Genomic DNA, 19997 nt, shown 5'->3' on the forward strand with positions numbered 1-19997 from the left:
ATTTTCTTTAAATTTGAGTCATCATTCCTTCTGAAAATGTGAGCTGCCCAGTTCATTCGATTTATTTTAATGAATTTCACAATATCTGGCTCTCTGTAGATTTTATACAGTTCAGTATTATATCGTCTTCTCCAGGAATTATTTACTTTTATCCCACCAAGCATGGACTTCAAAACTTTTCTCTCAAAAATGGCAATTTTATTTTCACCAGCTTGAGTTAGGTTCCAGGTCTCAGAGCCATAGGTAAGTATTGGCCTAATTAATGTTTTATAGAGTAAAAGTTTTGTATTTTTTGATAAAAGAGAGGATTTGAAAAAACGTTTTAAACCATAAAAAACTTTATATGAACAAATTAGACAATTCCGAATCTCATTGTCTATGTTATTGTCGGCAGTAACTATTGAACCAAGGTAAGTAAAATTCTGAATAGTCTGAAACCTGTGGGAACCAATCTCCAGATAGGATTCACTAGAATTTAATTTAGCAAGTACAGGCATGTATTTGGTCTTATGGGTATGGATGATTAGTCCCTTATCCCTAGCAGCAAGCTCCAAAGAAAGGAAAGCTTCTTTTAATGCCGGAACAGTTCTTGCAATGATGTCTAAATCATCCGCAAACGCCAATATTTGAATAGATTTTGGAAATATGTTGCCTCTGATATTGATTTCAGCATCTCTTATAACTTCCTCTAGAGCAACATTAAAAAGAAGACTGGATAAGGAGTCTCCCTGTCTGACTCCATTGTTTACTTTAATTTCTTCAGATAAAGATCCCAAAAGTTTGACTCTGCATACGGTGTTTGACATGCTTGCTTCTACAAGTCTAATTAGTTTAGGTGGTACTTGAAACTCAACCACGGCTTCATACAAGCGATTTCTATTAATACTGTCAAAAGCTTCTTTGAAATCAATAAAGAGATGATGTGTGGTAATACCAAATTCCCTAGTCTTCTCTAAAATTTGTCTAAGTGCAAATATTTGATCTTTAGTAGATTTTCCCTTGCGAGAACCACATTGGCAGTTTCCAATTTGAGGGTCTATATATTGTATAAGTCTCTCAAATAAAATGTTTGACAAGATTTTGTAGGTAGTAGATAGCAAACTTATACCTCTGTAGTTAGAACAAACCATGGTATCACCTTTTTTATATATTGGGCAAATAATGGCAGTGTTCCAGTCAGAAGGTAAAATTTCAGCATTCCAAATATCAGTAATAAGATTATAAATTAGTTTTAGAAATACTGGACCATGACATTTTAACAGCTCAGCTGCTATCCTGTCCTGCCCAGTTGCTTTTTAACTTTTTTATAGCACTATCAACCTCGCCCAGTTCAGGTGGAGGTATATCTTCATTATTCTTATTTTCAAACACGCTCCCAGAGCAATAGGATTGATCATGTTTACTGAACATTTCTTGGAAATGTTCACTCCATCTGCTAAGTACAGCCTGTTTGTCTGTCAGAATCAAACCATCTTTACTTTTGCAGAGGTTAGATGTTTGTTTAAAGTCCATTCGACTTCTATTAATTCGTCTGTAGAAAACTCGGCTTTCATTTATTGTCTTCAGGGACTCAATATCTCTTAGGTTTTCCTCTTCAAAAGCTTTTTTCTTGCTCTTATGGATTCGCTTTTCCTCTCTCCTTAATCGTCTATATTCATCAGCATTAAATCTTGTATTCTTTTGAATCATTTTCTTATAAGCAATGTTTTTAGTATTGGATGCTGCAGCACACTCATCATCAAACCAATCTTTATTTGAATTCTTTTCCTTCTTACCAATAATGTTGTCAGCAGCATTACAAATTTTTTCCTTCAACTGTAGCCATTTTGACTCAACAGAATCATTCTCCCAGTGCATGTTAGTGAGAGCAGCTTCAACATCATTGATATATTTCGTTTTTATATCCTTTACGTTAAGTTTATCACAGTTGAACTCCTTCAAAACTGCACCTTTTTTATTTTTTACCACGGATATTCTTTCTCGCACTTTTGAAATTACCAAAAAATGATCTGAATCAACATTGGCACCTTTGTAAGTTCGAACATCTAATAAATTAGAATAATGTCTAGCTTCAATAAGTACATGATCTATCTGATTAGCAAATGATTCATCTGGTGCTCTCCAAGTAGCTTTGTGAATATTTTTATGGGGAAAGAAGTACTCCCAATGATCAAATTATGGGAGGCGGCAAAATCAATTAACTTTAAGCCATTATCATTCGTAATATCATGCAGACTGTGTCAACCAATAACTGAATGAAATTCAGATTCCTTTCCCACCTTAGCATTAAGATCTCCAATAATTAGTTTTCTATCATGCCGTGGACAGTCATTAAAAATCTTATCTAGTTCTTCATAAAAGGTTTCTTTTTCATCATCTGACCTGTCTTCAGTGGGTGCATGAGCACAAATTATACTATAGTGGAAAAACTGTCCTCTGATCCTAATCACACAGAGTCTAGGAGAAACAGCAATGAAGTTCATAACCAGATTCTTAATACGTTTACTAACAATGAACCCTGTTCCTTCCTTGTGATGATCAGGGTGACAGCTAAAAAAGACCGTGTGGTTTCTCTTATTAATCACTTCCTTTCCAGCCCATCTTATCTCTTGAATTGCAGTTAGATCAATCTTGCATTCATCCAATTGTTGCAAAAGCATTTGCAATGCTTCAGTTCGATATAAAGATAAAATGTTCCATGTCCCAAATTTCATTTCCAAAAGGCGTTTTCCAAGTCGTCTCCCTTAAGATCAGCCGTGGATTCTCTTCTTTAGACTTCGTAACAATTTCACTTCGAAAAAAGCACTTATAAGGGCTTTTAAAATACGTACCTTTAAGTAATTTTAAAAAATGCTATGCAACCTATTAAATTATAATATTATTTTAACACTTAATGTTTAATTATTATACTAAAATTTATACGAAGTAAAAGTTTAAGCAAAGTAATTTAATGTTTTTTACATGATTTCGTTTCAAATTTTTTAATTTCACTGTTTTATGAATATGAATTTCATGAATGTGATTTTCATGAATGTGTAATTTAAATTATACTAATTGTTATTTTAACTAAAAGGTCTACTCAGATACTATTCATACTTATCATAACAAAAGAACCATAATATGATATTGAATTTAAATAATTTATAACAGCTTTAAAGGAGTTCCAATCAATAGAAAATACAGCAATGAAATACCTATTAAGCATGTGACATCATAAAACATGTGGGGAAACAGATGGGAGAAATTTCTTTCGAAAGAGAACAACCTTAAGTGTTGAATAACCTTGATTTTAGATTATATTTTTTAAATCTTTTGTCATTTTATATAGGATCGGTTTAAAACAAGATATTTAACAGAACCTGAAAGTATAAATAAATAATTAATATTAATTATGTAGAAATTTTTTTAAAGTCATAAAATTTTTACCTTTATTTGTGAACACACTACCAATGTACTATTTAAATATTATTTGGAAAATGCAATAATATTTTTTTAACATTCTTTATCTATTTATGAAGGTAGAAAAATAAAGATTATTAGATAATCGACAAAAAAAAAGATAATTTTTAAAAAACTAGTCTAATAAGATGTTTATTGAATTTGCTATTTATTTAACACATTCAATTACAGCTTTCAACACGGATCACTTTGAGGAAACAACATTTTTATAAACACAATTTTTTTAAATATATAAGATAGTTTTATAATATACAAAATAATTTTAGTTTTAAATACATAAAACGGCTTAGTATATAAAATAATTTTTTTTAAATAGTTTTTAAAAAACAAATTTTTTTTTTGTACTTACAATATTCCTAAAATAATAAAAACAGAAAGCATTCCGAGCTTATTTAGCACAAAAACTTAACATTAATTTACACATTTTAAACTTAAGCAATGACTGGATTACTGAAACAAAATGAATTATTAATGACCACAGCAAATCCATCAACAAATATAACAATAAATTAACCGAATAGATAAACATTGTAGATAAACAAGTCAAATCTAGGAACTTTTTTATATCCTAAAATTTGTAATATTAGGACAAAACTTACTGATAGTCGAAATCAGACAAAAAATATAAAGAAATAACGCTAGTTTACTCATCTAAATAAAAAATAGTTTAAAACAAAAACAATTAGAATAACTAGACTGAATAATAGTATAACAGTAAGATAAATAAAATATAAAATTACTAACAGCATTAATGAGTAATAGTATAAAATTAATAACAGTACTAATTAGTAATTTTATAGTTACAATCATTTTACTATAGTAATAGTAAAATTACTATAAAATCACAGGTATAACAGTAAGATAAATAAAATATAAAATGAACTTAAAGATTAAGAGTACAAAATGGAATTTCTCTGATATGAAGAATCTAGAGGAAGTATGTTTATCAGAGTGCGTAGCCAGATTTTTCAACAAAAAATAAACACCTTTTAAGTACTTTTTAAGCACTCAAAAAATATTTTTAATTACTTTCCAAAAAAAATATTCATAATTAGGATCTATGCAGCAATAAAAAATTCAACCGCTTAAAGTTCTCAATTTATAAACATAAAATCAATAAAATTCAAAAACTGTACATAATCATGATAAAATAATTATTTTCTGATAAATATTGCAGAGAAAATTGCATTGCAAAAAATCATGCATTTTTTGTAATTTAGAATGACAATCGACATAGTAAGAGAAAAAATATCTATTTAAAAGATAGAAAATTAAGCAATTTTTACAAACCCTGAATTATCTAAATACCTTTAGGCACTTTTTAAAAACGCTATGCGCCATTTGTGTGAACTTAAGAACATCAACTTTGGAAAATAGAGCAAAAACTATTATTTAATGTCTTAGCAGAGGAAAAATAATATTCATTATTTACAACTAATCACAGCATATTATTAAAACCTATAACTTTAAGCATTCATTTTCAAAATTCTCACTTCTTCCACTAAGTTCTTCAACTTATGCAAAGTTATTAAAGTATGTAACAAGTGAAGTTAGAAGTTGATTTGCCCTTGAATCACAACAACAGCATTGCCACTGATCATCAACAAGCTTCATATTTAGGTCACCACCCCGAGCAGAACACTGTCGAGCTGTAGAAAGAAAAAAAAATATTTAAGTGAATCTTCTTGATAACTTTGTTACGTCAAAAAAAATTTCTTTCTTAGCATTTTCATAGCTGAAAACATGGATAAGGGAAAAATCCAATAGATTTTAAAGAATAATGTAAATTTCCTGAAAATTGTTGCACTAAATATTTTACACATACGGAATTTTAGGGATTTTTATAGTCTACAAAATAACTGCAAAATTTTCCAAATATGATTGACATTAAATGAACTTGAGATATTATGTAACGTGTTTACTCATAATTTTAAATAAACATTTAATTCATCAAAGATAGTTAAAAGATTTTCTTTTTATTTAATTTAAAAAGAGAGTTCTGACTAAAAATAAACTGAACATTTTATATATCCATCTAATGTTAATTTGAATTCTTACATCGAAGAGCTTCTTCTAAAACCTTGTTATTGTAAATTTTTTTCGAAATAAAAAATGAATTTTTCTAAGTTTATTGCGTTATGAGTTATTTCTAAGTTTATTTTCTAAGTTTATTTATAGTTAAGTTTATTGCAAACCAATTATTTTCTATTTTTACTTATAGTCAACTATCATTATATACATATTTAATAGTAATTATTCGTATATTTCATGACTCTATTTTTTAGAGTACAATCTTAGAATATATTTTTCTACTTTAACATATTTAGTTCTAACCTTGTTATCGGGGAAACTCGCTATCTCGAAAATTCTTAAGTGTCCCTTCAACTTTGAGATATTGAGAGTATACTGTATATAAATTTTAAGCGGCTGTTTCCCATACAAAAACATTCTGATGCGCAAATTAAAAAAATAATGTAAATGCTTGTTGCAAACACTACAAGGTGTGTACCAGATCCCAGGGGAAAAAATTCATGACATCTAAACAAATTTTTATGACATCTTTTACACAAAAATTTGCTTACAATTTTTTTTAAAAAATTTTATAGAAATTATTTAATACGTGTAAATGTATTGAAAGTATTTTACATTCATGTGATTATTAAAATATAAAAAAAGTAGACATTTTTCGATGGATCATCAACCCCAAATGTTACGATGTTTTATTGAGTGAAAGGTTTGTGGCATGCTTTTCTGAAGCATTATACATTGAAGTAGACACATGGAATAATACTGCGTTGAATATTATTTCAAATAAAGTTATTTTTTATGCAAATTGATATTCCGCTGAAGGATAATTTGGCAGTAAAAATTCAAGTAAGTTCAAAACGAAATTTATATTATTATGTAACAGTTTAAAATTATACAAGAAAAAAAAAAGACTTTTTCATAATAAAAATATGCCATGCAAAGATATAAATATGTCATGTAATTACATTATGTATTGTTGTTGTTGTTGTTAATTTACGTCGCACTAGAGCTGCACAATGGGCTATTGGCGACGGTCTCGGAAACATCCCGGAGGATGATCCGAAGATATGCCATCACAATTTTGATCCTCTGCGGAGGGGATGGCACCCCCGCTTCGGTAGCCCGACGACCTGCGCGCAAAGTCGAGCACTTTACGGTAGCACAGTTTAACGAGGACCAATACCGCACACCCTCGGTCCCTACGCAGACTGATCCAAGTGGTCACCCACCCGCACACTGACCGTAGCCAGTGATGCTTGACTTCGGTGTTCTGCTGGGAGCCGTGTCTTAACGATCAGTCCACTGCGGGACTACATTATGTATTAGTAATATTTATTTAAATATTCGAGCAAGCAATAAATTGTGCAAAAATACTATTTAAAGATTTAATTTTTTTAGAAAAAGTAATAAATTTTAGGGAATCGTCTAAAATGTACAAAAACCAGGAGAATTTTTATTTAACCAGACCAGGAGAGACTAATGAAATTCCGTAGCTTGCTGGTAAATCCAGTACTGTTGACAGCTAAGTATAATGTTGTGACTTTGCTTAAAAATTCAGGACTTTTCCGTATCTTTATCAAAATCATGACTTATCTGATTTACGGGACAGCTGTAGTTTTGAAACAAGTACTACCAATGCTAAAATATAATCTCAGAAAACTAAAAAAAAAATTATTATTGAGATGTGCAGATTATTTTTATATATGTAGAAATAAAAAATAAGAAAATCACCTCTATAAATATCTCAATTTTGAATTTTTTGCAGCTTACATTGATTTTTCTGTAGCACGGCAGTATTATAATTTATCTTGATTACTTTTTCAGTAGAATAAATATTAATTATAAAACGAATTCTACATTTAGTTACGAACACCGGGAATGATAATAATGCCCACCGTGGAAAGATTTCGTTCGTTGCTTGGCAAATTTTGATATTTATTTCATTTTCAGAAGTTTCAAATAAAACTAGAATTCATGGGTGTCATTGGCAGAGTACACACATTGGGTATATGTGCCCTACAAAAAATTAGATATCTTTCAAAGCACCCCTAAATATTTCAGACAAATAAAGGAAATTTTTCGTTAATTATTATTCAGTTAAATAAAAAAAGAAAGAGATAAAAATAACTTAGCTTTTTGCAGTATTTAGCTCTATTAAGTATTTCGCTCATCAAATACTTTTAACTATTTGAATTTATTTAAAACTTAAAAAATAATACTTTTCTTAAAAAAACTTTTCCTATTTTTCATAATAATTAATTAACCAAAAATATATGCATACATATTGTTATGGGGGGGGATGTAAATTCTAACCAAAAAGAAGCTTAAAGAATGAAGGATCAAAAAGTATAGAGTAATATAAATTTGAATTATATATTTTAATGAAAGAAAATTCATATTGCTGAAACAAAAACCAAATAAATAAAAAAAAATTGCGCTCAGAAGCTCCCGCGGGCCGCACATAAACAGTCAGCGGGCCGTAGGTTGTGCACCCCAATAATTAGACTAAAGAACAAAAAATTCTACCCATATAGATTTTACATACCATAAAACGAATTCTGTTGTAGAGTTTTAGATCAATATGGAGCAAGCACTGAATGAGCAGAACCTGAAAAGTAATTTAATTTTAATAAAAGGCCAAAACATTTGACTAGAACATGAAAATTTTATTAAAATTTTTATTTATTTTTAACAAAAAAAAATTATCACCATAGAATTTAAATTAATCTAAACTGTTAATTAACTAATTAACATATAAGAAACATAGTTTACAATTATATAAGATAAAAAGGTACAAATCCTTAAAATTCAAAGTTATTGTCAACAATTTAAGATTAAGAGAAACACATCTTAATTGAAAAAAATCACAACCAGGGCTCAAAACTAATGATGGTCTGAGACCGTTAAAATTTGAATCAGACCATATTAAAATAAATAATCCATGGATTCTTTGACCAGTAATTGATGTTAACGAATGGTAAACTGTTTTGATTATATAATTTTTGGTCCCAAAATAACATATTTCTTCAATATTGGAAATAAAGTTCCATTTGATGATTCCATATTATATAATTATCCTTGTCCATAATCTATTATCCATATTCTATGCTTTTATATTCTCTGTATTTATAATATTTTATTTAACATTTACACTATTAACTTAAAATAAATATTCAAATAGAGACCATCAAAAAGAATATTGAAAATGTGTATGAATTATAATATATTTCAGTTACTTGTTTACCAGTGACTAAATTTTTTCAATTTCTAACCATGATTACAATAAAGTATCTATCAGCCAACTCTAGAACAACAGATTTTTCAATTATAAAGTAAATAAAAGTAAAAATGATTATTATTCGAAGAGAAGATAAACTTTAGGGTTAAAAAAAAGGTTTTTTACAAAACAAAAATCATGCATCTTTTTTAAAAGAAAACTAATTGTTATTTGCTTCTGAAATAATATTATTTTTCTGGCACATTTACATGATGTTGTAAATTCTTTAATAATAAAACATATCAAAGATGCTGAAAAGAAGTATGATTTCATATTTTACAAAAAGATATATCTCAATAAATTTTTAGCAATCCATGATAGCAAGCTTGATGATAAAGTATTTGCTTTCCAATGAGGTGAACGATGTTCGAATCGCAGCAATGACTGGTCCGTACAAATTCTTCATCCTTCTTGCACCGACCAAAATGCTGATGAAAAAAATATCCTCAGTTGTAGACAGATCATGGGTTGGAGTCCCTTTGCCATCAGGCTTGAGAGGTTTTTGTAGTTTTCCTCTCCATGCAACGCAAATGCGGGTTAGTTCCATCAAAAAGTCCTCCACAAAGGCGAATTCTCCCAATATTTGATCCAGGACTTGTCTACTGGATTGGGTTCAGGGCTCGAAAAAACTCAGAAATTTTACCCGTCCCCGAGGACGGCTTGTCCAACAATGCACCCGTCCTCCGTTGAAACTAACCCGCCGCTTTTAAATAAATAAAAATATAATTTCTCCTATTTATAACAAACATTTATATAAATTGCACAATGAATTAGTCGTTATTAGGATTGCATTATACAGTAATAAAAGAAATACTAGGTTACTAATANCTGTGTACGTCACCGCTTCAGGAAAGCATTTCCGACCCCACATTGCTATATGATTTCGAGTCGTCAGGATGCCCCCTACCCCTCTTAGAAGTTCTGAAACGCTTAACTGAGACACCCTGTATACCATCAAAAAAGAAAAAATTTCAAAATCTTAACTTCTTATTTCATTTTGCATAATTGTAAATTTAACATCAAAATAATTAAGATAAGGTAAATACCAGTAACTGGGTCCTCAGCTACCCCCAACCAGGGTGCAAAGTAACGGGATATAAAATCATACTGATTTCCAGCTTCATTTTTGCAATCCAATTTGTCACTTGCCTTCAAAGTCACTATCAGGCCTCAACTACCTCAGAAGGTGCAGATAATAATTCCTTTCGTATTATTTTTGAATGATTCAAACTCTTGCCTGAAAAATTAAATTCAGTGGTGAGAGAAATTGTAAACAGAATCATAAACACTTACAGAGAATATCGAAACAATTATTTTCACGATGTTTTTCTCAATTTTCAGAACATTAGAAGACTCTATGAAAATTATTTAAATCGAACTACTTTTTAAAAATATTGATATCAAAATTTTTACTTTCATAATTTGATCTCTATTTTTTTTTTTTGAAAAGATAAAAAAGAATTTCACTTTTGTTTCAAATATATCTCTACATTTTTCTTGCCATGATCACAAGAAGTCTCTCATTTGCATGTTAGACTTTTCAAGTAAAAACACATAAAAAATGATGGTAATTACATGTAATGTGATCTCACATTGAAACTTTTCTTCTCATGAATTTTATTAAAATGAGCACATTTTGACACTTTGTGACATAATCTTCACGTCTTAGCCATTTTTTTTTCACCTTCGATTCTCATTTATCCGCTCTATTCAACATCCTGGTGATTTTCGTAAATTTGAAATGAGTCACGTTGTATTTCTAATGAAATGTTCACAAGCTCTATCAGCCACTCAAAGGTGGGAAATAAATGAAACTTTTATGTGCATGTTGGGCGTTTTAATTTTGAAGCCATCCCAAGTCAAAATTCTTGATGCATTCATCAAAAAGAAATTGATGGTTTATGTTGGTTTCAGTGCATTTCATGATGGTCCAACATCATCCAACTTTCTTCCATTATGTGTTCATGGTTTTTGAAATACGAATCCAAAATTCCATGATGGAAAATGCTACTTTAATACTGTGATCATCAACCATCAAGAGAAGTTTGAATCGCACGGACCAACAATCCATGATGATCCGTGATGGTTCTTACTATACACTTCCATGATGGTTTAAAGGGAATTCTTGTTGGTTCTCAGGAATATACCATCAGAACAATTAGGTTTTTTTTTATGTTGGGCCATCGTAAATCAGTCTATATTTCTACATTGGGATGGTCATTGCTTATGATCGTTCCAACATTTCATTTCTAAGATACTATGATGGAAATTCGTGATGGTTCAACATAAACAAACCATCAGCGCAAGGTGCTATTCTTATGTTGAGCCATCATAAATCAGTCTATATTTCTACATTGGGATGGTCATTGTTTATGATCGTTCCAACATTTCATTTCTAAGATACTATGATGGAAATTCGTGATGGTTCAACATAAGCAAACCATCAGCGCAAGGTGCTATTCTTATGTTGGGCCATCATAAATCAGTCATAATTCATACATTGAGGGATTTATTTGAAATTATGTTTGGGTAAACAGGTTTTGTGAGTGGGCATGATTTTTTAAAAATTGCTTTATTTTTAAAAATATAATTAAAACCGCAAAAAGTGAAATTAACATTAAGGGGTCCGAATGTTGTATTGTTGTCTGGACCAAACTAAGAAGACCATATTTCCCAGAGTGCGGCTACTCCCTATATTTTGAAGGTTAAGAATCCAAACAAGTAAAAAAATATATGTTTATTCAGAGAAAGTAACTTTTTGTGTTTGATTTTGTAACTTAATTAATAGTTAGCTCTAATTAGCGTATTTGAGGTCACCCCAGAAACCATTTAGATTGACACTTTGAGTGTGAAAATTCGATCATTAGCACAAAAGTTATTTAGGGTCATATATTTTTCTTTTGTGTTCACTGAACATAGAAGATATTTAAAAGATGGTAATTTTTTTACACAAAAGTAACATTTACAAAACTTGAAAAGAGATAGACAATTTTTTTATATAATATATTTTTTCTTACCAACACAGAAAAGACTATATATAATGAAAACATTACACAATTACAGGTGACAAAAAAATATAGGGATAATTTCTGAATGTTTTTATTTCCAAAATTTATTACATAAATTCCAATGTGTCGATCTCCGGCGTAATAGATTTGTCTACAACGTTTAGGCCATGATTTTAAAGCCCGCAAAATGATTTCCTGTGGGATTTTCTTTACCTCTTCTCTAATAGTTTTTTAAAGGCCTCTCAATGCAGAAATTCTTCGCTCATTCAGTTTGTTTTTGAGATGTCCCCATAGGAAATAGTAGCATCGTGCAGTATTGGAATCCATTGTTCTGGTCTCAGGAATTGCCCTTGCTGATCTGTTTGGAATTTCTGGGTGACCTTAGATGCATGCGATGGGGCAGAGTCCTGATGGAACACAGTATCACCATTAGGGTATAATATGCAGTAATAATCCTTAAGAAAGGACTTTAATATCTTCTGTATGTAATCCTCAGAATTTATTTTGCCGCCAGGTTTCACAAACCGAGGTTTGGTCACACAATGGGCGGATATGCCCATCCAAACCATTACGCCTTTGGGATGAGGCTCCGGGGTTGATGGTGTCAACTCTCGCCTATTCTGTCCACGGCTAAGATATTAAACTTTAGATTTAGCATTGGTATCATATAGATAAATCCTAGCTTCATCAGTTATAATGAACTTTCGCCATCTGTCCTTACGGAGAAGCTTGTAGAGGGGCCATGAACGTTGTCTCCTAATCTGCACCGATCTCTCACTTAAATGATGACATTTAGGTTTTTTATGTCATTTTCTCTTCAACTTTTTTTTAGTTGATAGCTTACAACTTGCTGACTCACATTAAGAGCTTTAGCCTTGCTTGCCTGTGTTGGTGGGTCCGGTTTTGATGTCATCTTATCAAGCTTCTGCAAATCTGATTTCTTCAATTTGCTTGGCCGTCCACTTCTTTTTGGTTTTGCATTATTTTGCATCGATCCGAGTTTTGAATTCTGGATGCGACTGATATGACTGAGTGAAATCACAATACCTTTCTTTTTAAAATGGGTTTGTATAATCCTGTGGCTCCATCGAAGTTCTAAAAATACTTGTACTTGACCAATTAGTTTTTTGTCAAATTTCTTCAAAGGTATTTTTGTGATTTTATGAAATAGTATTGCAATTGAAAGTCTAATAGCAGAGCTTTAGATCAGTATGCTATACGTGTAAAAAGGTTTTAAAACTTTAGTGGTAAATAACCACAAAAGTGATCCCTATACTTTTTTGTTACCCTGTACTCCTTTTTCACATTTTTATGAGTCCTCATAGCAAGAGGAGAAAAAAGGATTTTAAAAACCATGAGATTTAAGGCAAAAACTGAGATTGATGATAAAACTATCATAAATAAGTATCCTAAGATAGTATCATAATATTAGGTTTTTGAAAAATCATGTAAAAATCAGCAGCAATAACTGCAACAAAAAAAAAGATTTAAATGCTGTAGGAATTTAGTAAAAATCACGCGTCTCAAAAGGCTTTTACATAAATCTGTGATTCGAATTAGTAGTTATTTTAAATAATATTTTATGAGAATATTAGGATTTAAAAAAAAACACAGAGATATCAGACTACTATAAAACAGATTTAAATCCTCTTTGTAAAGTGACGACAAATAGGCTCAATTCGAAATTTTCGTATTGATTTCCTTGTATTCTGTTTATAATAATATCTTAATAAAAATTAATTCAATCTAATTGTAGCGACATAAAAATTGGAGCAAATATATCACATTGATTAAACAGTTCTTCAGTTAAAAATCGGAATTTGCAACAAAATTGCAACTCATTAGAATATAAATTTAAAGAAAATGAGCAAGAAAAATAGAAATTTTCTTGTAAATAATCTTTTAAATCAATAATTCTACATATAATTGATAAACATATCCATCATTCTTATTACTGAATTTTTTTCTTGGTTTACATTTTTTCTAACAAACCTGTTTAAAAAAAAGTCATTATTGCACGTTAATGAGAACTTAGGAAGAAAAAAAAGAAAGTGCAGGTGCGAGCGGAATAAATGCCTCGTTAACGAGATTTTAAGTAACAAAATTTAAATTTTAGATTAGCAGAATTTCGATGAATTTCTGTCAGAATATAAATTATTGATTCGCGGAAGCCAACAACTTAACGACTTAAATCACATGCCTCATGAAATGTAAAACAAGTAACATAAACTGTTTACAAAACCAATGCATAAAGTAACAGTAATAAAGGCAATACCTTGAAATAAATATAATTAATAGCATAATGGAGTGGTATTAAAACAATACCTATGAACTTCATTACACAGTCTAATCAATAGTTTTTTAGATTCCGATAAAACAACATCTTCAACTGGTAATGAACAGAAAATGAAATAATATTAATATGTATCGATATAAAATCAATAAAATTCAAAAACTTTGCATAATCATGATAAGTTAATAGTTTCTGATATATAATGCAAAGAAAATTGTGAAAATCATGCATTTTTTGAAATTTAGAATGACAATCAACATGGCAGAGAAAAAATCTCTTTTTAAACGATAAAAAATTAAGCATCCTTAACAAACCCTAAATTAAAAAAAAAGCATCTTTAAGGGCTTTTAAAAAACATATATACACAAAATATTTATTATATATGTTCTTCCCTTTAAAAAAAATTTTTTAGATTCTTTCACAATTATGATAAAACAGAAAGACACGCATGATACACTAAAATATCGCTTAAAATCAAAAAGATCCTCTAAAAATAGAGGAAAAAGTAGATACCTGTAAATAAAATAAAATTAATATAATACAATACAATTCTTAGACAACTAAGAGCAAATTAAATAAATGTTTGAATTACCTTAACTAATTTATCAAACTTCCCTTTCACCTAAAATAAACAATAATAAAAATTTATGACATTAAAAAATGTCAAAGCCATTTCAAGAAAATATTTTGAAATACATACATGTTGACATAATAATGTGCAATTTTATGTTCCATTTTAAAACTAAAATTAACTCTTTTTTTAAATAAATTATATAAGAATAACTGAAAAAGGAGCAACAATTAACCCAAGTGTATTTACAATGAATCGGAAACGACAAAAAGGAGTTAATTCAATTTATGTTTCGAGATTCAGAAGTTTTCTCGATACTTTTAATGTGTTTAATAACGTATTAAAAATATCAAAATTTTAAAAAATATACAATGACAAGTAGTGATAACTGTCGAATAATTGGGTGAAAAATTATATAATTATCGATAGAAAATACTTAAATGTGTGATTTCAATTTCTCATATCACAATAATGCCGTAATTTTAATAAAAGCATGTGAAAATCAAATGAGTGAATCAAATTCCTCGTTTCTAAATAATATTGTTCACAAAATTAATAATATGAATTTTAAAAAAAACACATGAATATCAGTAGCAATAACTATGAAAAAGTCATTACAAAAACAATTGTTTTGTCATGCTAAAAAGTGGCTAATAAATGCACCAATAGAATTATGCATATTGTAACAATGCATAACAACAATAAAGGGATTTAAAAAAAACATTGAGAAACTTTGAAGCATTAATAGTTGAAATACCACATGATTGTTATAGTATAACAATACTTATGATGGTATTCACACAAATCAAGCGCATCAAAAAGTGATTACTCAAATTCACGTTTCAAATTAATTATGTAGTAATAATATCAGAAATTTAAAAACTATGAGAAAATCAATTTCATTAATTGCAAAAGAAAAAAAAAGATTGAAACACAGATTCCTTATGACACATTGAATGTCAATTGGAAATTTCCATGTTGCGTGATCATACTAAAAATTTGTTTAATCTGATTGTAGGCAAATAAATCCCACTGAATAAATAATTCTTCTGTCACAAACCGGAATTCGCAGCAAAATTACCACTCATAAAAAATACAAGTTTCAAAAATAACGAGAAAAAAAAGTTTTAAATGTTTGGTATTTAGGAATTACTTTTTAGAATATCTTTATGAATTTTATGCTTTAATTTGAGACTAAGTTATAAAGGAATTTTTTTGTTTCACTCATGTGTTGTTGAAGTTAATCCAGAGTGGCGTTTTTCTCGAACAATTCTGAGTTAAAAAGTCATTATCAGGTGTGAATGAGAACAAAAGAGGAAAGAAGAACAAAAGACATCTGCTACATTTTAGATTTTCAAATTCATGACTTTTCATAATTTTCATGACTAATTCCAAGAACTTTTCATGACTTAACGAAGTTGCTATTTTCTCCGACAAAAACACAACAATAAATTTAAAAAAGCATTATAATAACATTCATTGAAATGATAAGTATAACCATAACTGATCTGCTATGCATCTTCATATTTATAGATCTTAAATTTAAAAAATAGAGTAAAGAAAGAGAACAATAGAAACAATAAAATAGCTGGAAAAAATGCAAAAGCAAATAAATTTTTTTCCTTTTTTTTTCTGCAGAATTTTATTCAAAAGATACTTTTCTTGTTCAATGGAAAGGAAAGAAATACTCCTGATTTTTTTGTTTTCATTTCGGAACAAAAAAGATTGCCAATGACTGGTTTACTTCAGCTAGAATTTTAAATTAATAAAATAATTAAAAATAAAAATTCTTAAATCACAGAAGTTTAAAAGTTAATTCGCTCTAGAAATTATGTATCTTCTTTAATAAATTGAAAGAACACCAAAATTTTTAAAGAACACGATAAATTCATTTTATATTATAATAAAATGTGACTGTGAGTGATGATTTTGTTAGGAATTCAGATATTCGAAGCCCCATAAAATTGGGGGGGGGGATTCCATTTTAAAAATTAGATTTTTCGGCAATTTAAATCCATGACTTTCCATGATTTTTTTTAAAAAAATAGTTAAAATCATGACAAATTTTGTTTAATACTGAAATTCATGACTTTCCATGATTTTTCATGACTTTCCAGGTGCGCGGATAACCTGAAAAAAGGGTGCTGGTAAAGACAGAATAAGTGTCTCGTCTTTATTTAAAACATACCTGTCAAAATTAGAAAAATAAATTAACAGAGATTTTACTAGTGACATTTTTTAGTCTATGAGTAAAGTTTTGATACATCATGCAAGTCGTAAAGAGAAATTCAAAATTGGAAATAATATAAGCATTTACACTTAGTGGAGGTAAAAAATTTGCATATAAATCTTAATCTAAAGATTTTTTTTAAAACCATTACTTATAATTACTTAAACTATAAACACTCAACATACTGCAGTAATGGCAATAGCACCATCTGTTGAGGAATAAGAAAAGTATTTTCGCCCTTAGAGCAAATTTTATAGCCAAAATTTTGTTTTTTAATTTAACAGGACAATTAATTAAACAGGAATAGCCGTAAAATACAGGAGGGTTGGCAGGTATGCGTAAACTAAATGTAAAGTTTAGATTAGAAGAACTAAAAATTTCTTTGTGAGAATATAAATTATTAATTCACAGAATTTCATGAATTAGCAGAAGAATCACATGCCTGGCTCTAAGGATTGATTCTTACAACTTAACATAGTGTAAAAAACACAATTTCCGATTTTTNTTACTTGTCCCATTTTTTCAAATATTTAACCTTAAGAAAAAGACTTCATTTTTAGATAAATAATTTGAACTTTTCCTTTAAGACAAAGATTTTATAAGTCTTATGGAAAATGCCAGTAAAACTTAGCATTTAAATCAACATTATTTCAGTGTCTGAAACATAGTTTTTATTTCAAAAAATTTAGTCTGTTTGAGTAAAATAAATTTGCAGACAAAACAACAATTCATAACTGTCAATATTACAAAATAAAAAGAGATTCTTTATAATAAAAAACTGTAAGAGAATCAGCTATAGCTGCTTTGGGTGTTCAACTTATATTTTGTTCTTCTGCACAAAATCTATAACAGGGTGCGTAGAAATATTTTTCAACAAAAAATAAGCACCTTTTCAGTTCTTTTTAAGCACTCAAAAAATATTTTCAATCCCTTTCCAAAAAAAGAAAATCAGAATTAGGATCTGTGCACTAATAAAAATAATTTTTTTTCCATTGGTTAAAGTTCTTTATTTATAGATATAAAATCAATAAAATTCAAAACCTTTGCATAGTCATGATAAGTTAATAGTTTCTGATGTATATTGCAGAGAAAATTTTGAAAATCATGCATTTTTTGAAATTTAGAATGACAATCAACATGGCAGAGAAAAAATCTCTTTTTAAAAGATAAAAAATTAAGTATTTTTAACAGACCCTGTATAAAAAAAAGCATCTTTAAGGGCTTTTAAAAAACATAAATTAAAAATATGCACCTTTAAGTACTTTTTTAAAATGTTACGCACCCTGTATAAGATTTAGAAACTTGAATTTACACAAAATATTTATTATATATGTTCTTCCCTTTAAAAAAAATTTTTTAGATTCTTTCACAATTATGATAAAACAGAAAGACACGCATGATACACTAAAATATCACTTAAAATCAAGAAGATCCTCTAAAAATAGAGGGAAAAGTAGATACCTATGATATAAAAATAAATGAAAGTTACTCAGTAAACTCATAAGTTTAGAAAGAGTAACTTACTGATGTAAAATTATAGGCAGGCAAATCAATTTGTATCTTGTTGTCATTTAGGCGTTTAGCTTTCAATATACCACTAAGAGTTTCAAATTTCTGTTGTTTCGATTTGTTATCTATAAGAGTAAATATAAAATTAAAAATTGCAAAATAAATGAATAAACTAATATCAGCAACAACAATAAATAAAAAAATCTTTAAATTTAACCTATGGCAAAAGTTGAAACTTAATTAAATTTTAGTCCAATTAAATACAATACAAAATTACAATTCTAAATATTAATGAAGTGGAATCTGAGTTCTAATTATCCACAAAGAAGTTAAGTGGTAAGGTATAGTTGTCAACATTTCAAAATAAAAAATTTGAAAGATTTTCAAACTAACAAGTTACACAACTAAAAGATTACTATTTTAAAATAAAAATTCTAATATTAAATATCGATAACATCTATTCAGGCAATAGAAACATATTTAGTAAGTTGTTCATTCATAGGTAGAAAAAGTTTTCTTTCAATTGACTTTTTAATAAATATTCCATTTTTAGAGATTTTTTTGATAAAAATAGGAAGACACCTACATTTTTCTATAGTTCAGAAGAGGATAAAAAATAGGGTAAACCTGCACCAATAGGAGGTCATGCCCCCTTAAATATTGATTTTAATGTTGTATCATCACAATTATAATTTTGGTTTCCGATTAAGCTTTCTCAGTCAATAGTGTAATATATAAATAAAATAAGTAAAGTAAAAAGATAAATAAATAAAAATCAGTAATGTATAAATAGATTTATAAATAAATAAATTATAATATCTTAATACTTAATTCTTAGCTATAAAATAAATAAATTATCACCCTAATAAAATATGACACAATTCTGCAAGAACCAAAAAATAAAGGATGAACTGAAGAATCAATAAAATGAAAGAACAATTTTTCAACTAAGTCACCAAAAAATGCATATATATATATATATATATATATATACATGGTATCTGCTACATTTTAAATTTTCAAATTCATGACTCTTCACGACTAAAAATCCAAGAACTTTTCATGATTTAACGAAGTTATTATTTTCTCTGACAAAAACAGAATAATAAATTTAAAAAGCATTATAATTACAATATTTGAAATGATAGGTATAACCAAAACTGTTATACTCTGCACCTTCATATTTATTGATTTTAAATTTAAAAAACAGAGTGAAGAAAGAGTTGAAGCAATAAAATAGCGGAAAAAATAATAGCTGAGCAAATAATTTTTTTTCTTCTTTTGGTCAGCAGAACTACATTCTAAAGATGCTTTTCTTGTTCATCAGAAAGAAAAGAAATATTCCTGATTTTTCTGCTTGCTTCAGCTAGAATTTTAAATCGATAAAATAAAAATAAATAATAATAATTCTGAAATCACAGAAGTTTAAAAGATACTTTACTCCAGAAATGATGCTTTTTCTAACATTTTTTGAAAGAACACTATAATTTTTAAAGAACATGATAAAAGCATTTTATATTTTAATAAAATATGACTGTGAGTGGGGATTTTGTTACAAATTCAGATATTCGGAACTCCATGAAATTGGGGGGGGAGGTAAATTCCATTTTAAAAATTAGACT

General features: G+C 28.6%; 2 protein-coding genes across 2 annotated transcripts in view; one reads left to right on the forward strand and one right to left on the reverse strand.

The window, feature by feature from the left end:
* LOC107439990 (uncharacterized) overlaps positions 1-19997 on the forward strand; it is a 235103-nt gene that overhangs the window by 150506 nt on the left and 64600 nt on the right. The window lies entirely within an intron of this gene.
* Positions 1264-2714, reverse strand: LOC107448080 (uncharacterized). Its single transcript, XM_043055629.1, has 2 exons — positions 2246-2714; positions 1264-2129 (listed from the first exon to the last, which is right to left on the reverse strand). The coding sequence occupies exons 1-2, from the start codon at positions 2712-2714 to the stop codon at positions 1264-1266; spliced, it is 1335 nt and encodes a 444-aa protein (XP_042911563.1).

Source organism: Parasteatoda tepidariorum, chromosome 9, assembly GCF_043381705.1.
Source record: "Parasteatoda tepidariorum isolate YZ-2023 chromosome 9, CAS_Ptep_4.0, whole genome shotgun sequence".
Lineage (NCBI taxonomy): Eukaryota > Metazoa > Arthropoda > Arachnida > Araneae > Theridiidae > Parasteatoda > Parasteatoda tepidariorum.

Bases quoted from the DNA above. Each gene is read 5' to 3' on its own strand.
- LOC107448080 (XM_043055629.1), bottom strand. From the start codon at position 2,714: ATGAAATTTGGGACATGGAACATTTTATCTTTATATCGAACTGAAGCA. The intron at 2,130-2,245 runs GTTGACACAGTC...ATATTCACAAAG, and splicing joins TGAATTTCATTCAGTTATTG to CTACTTGGAGAGCACCAGAT.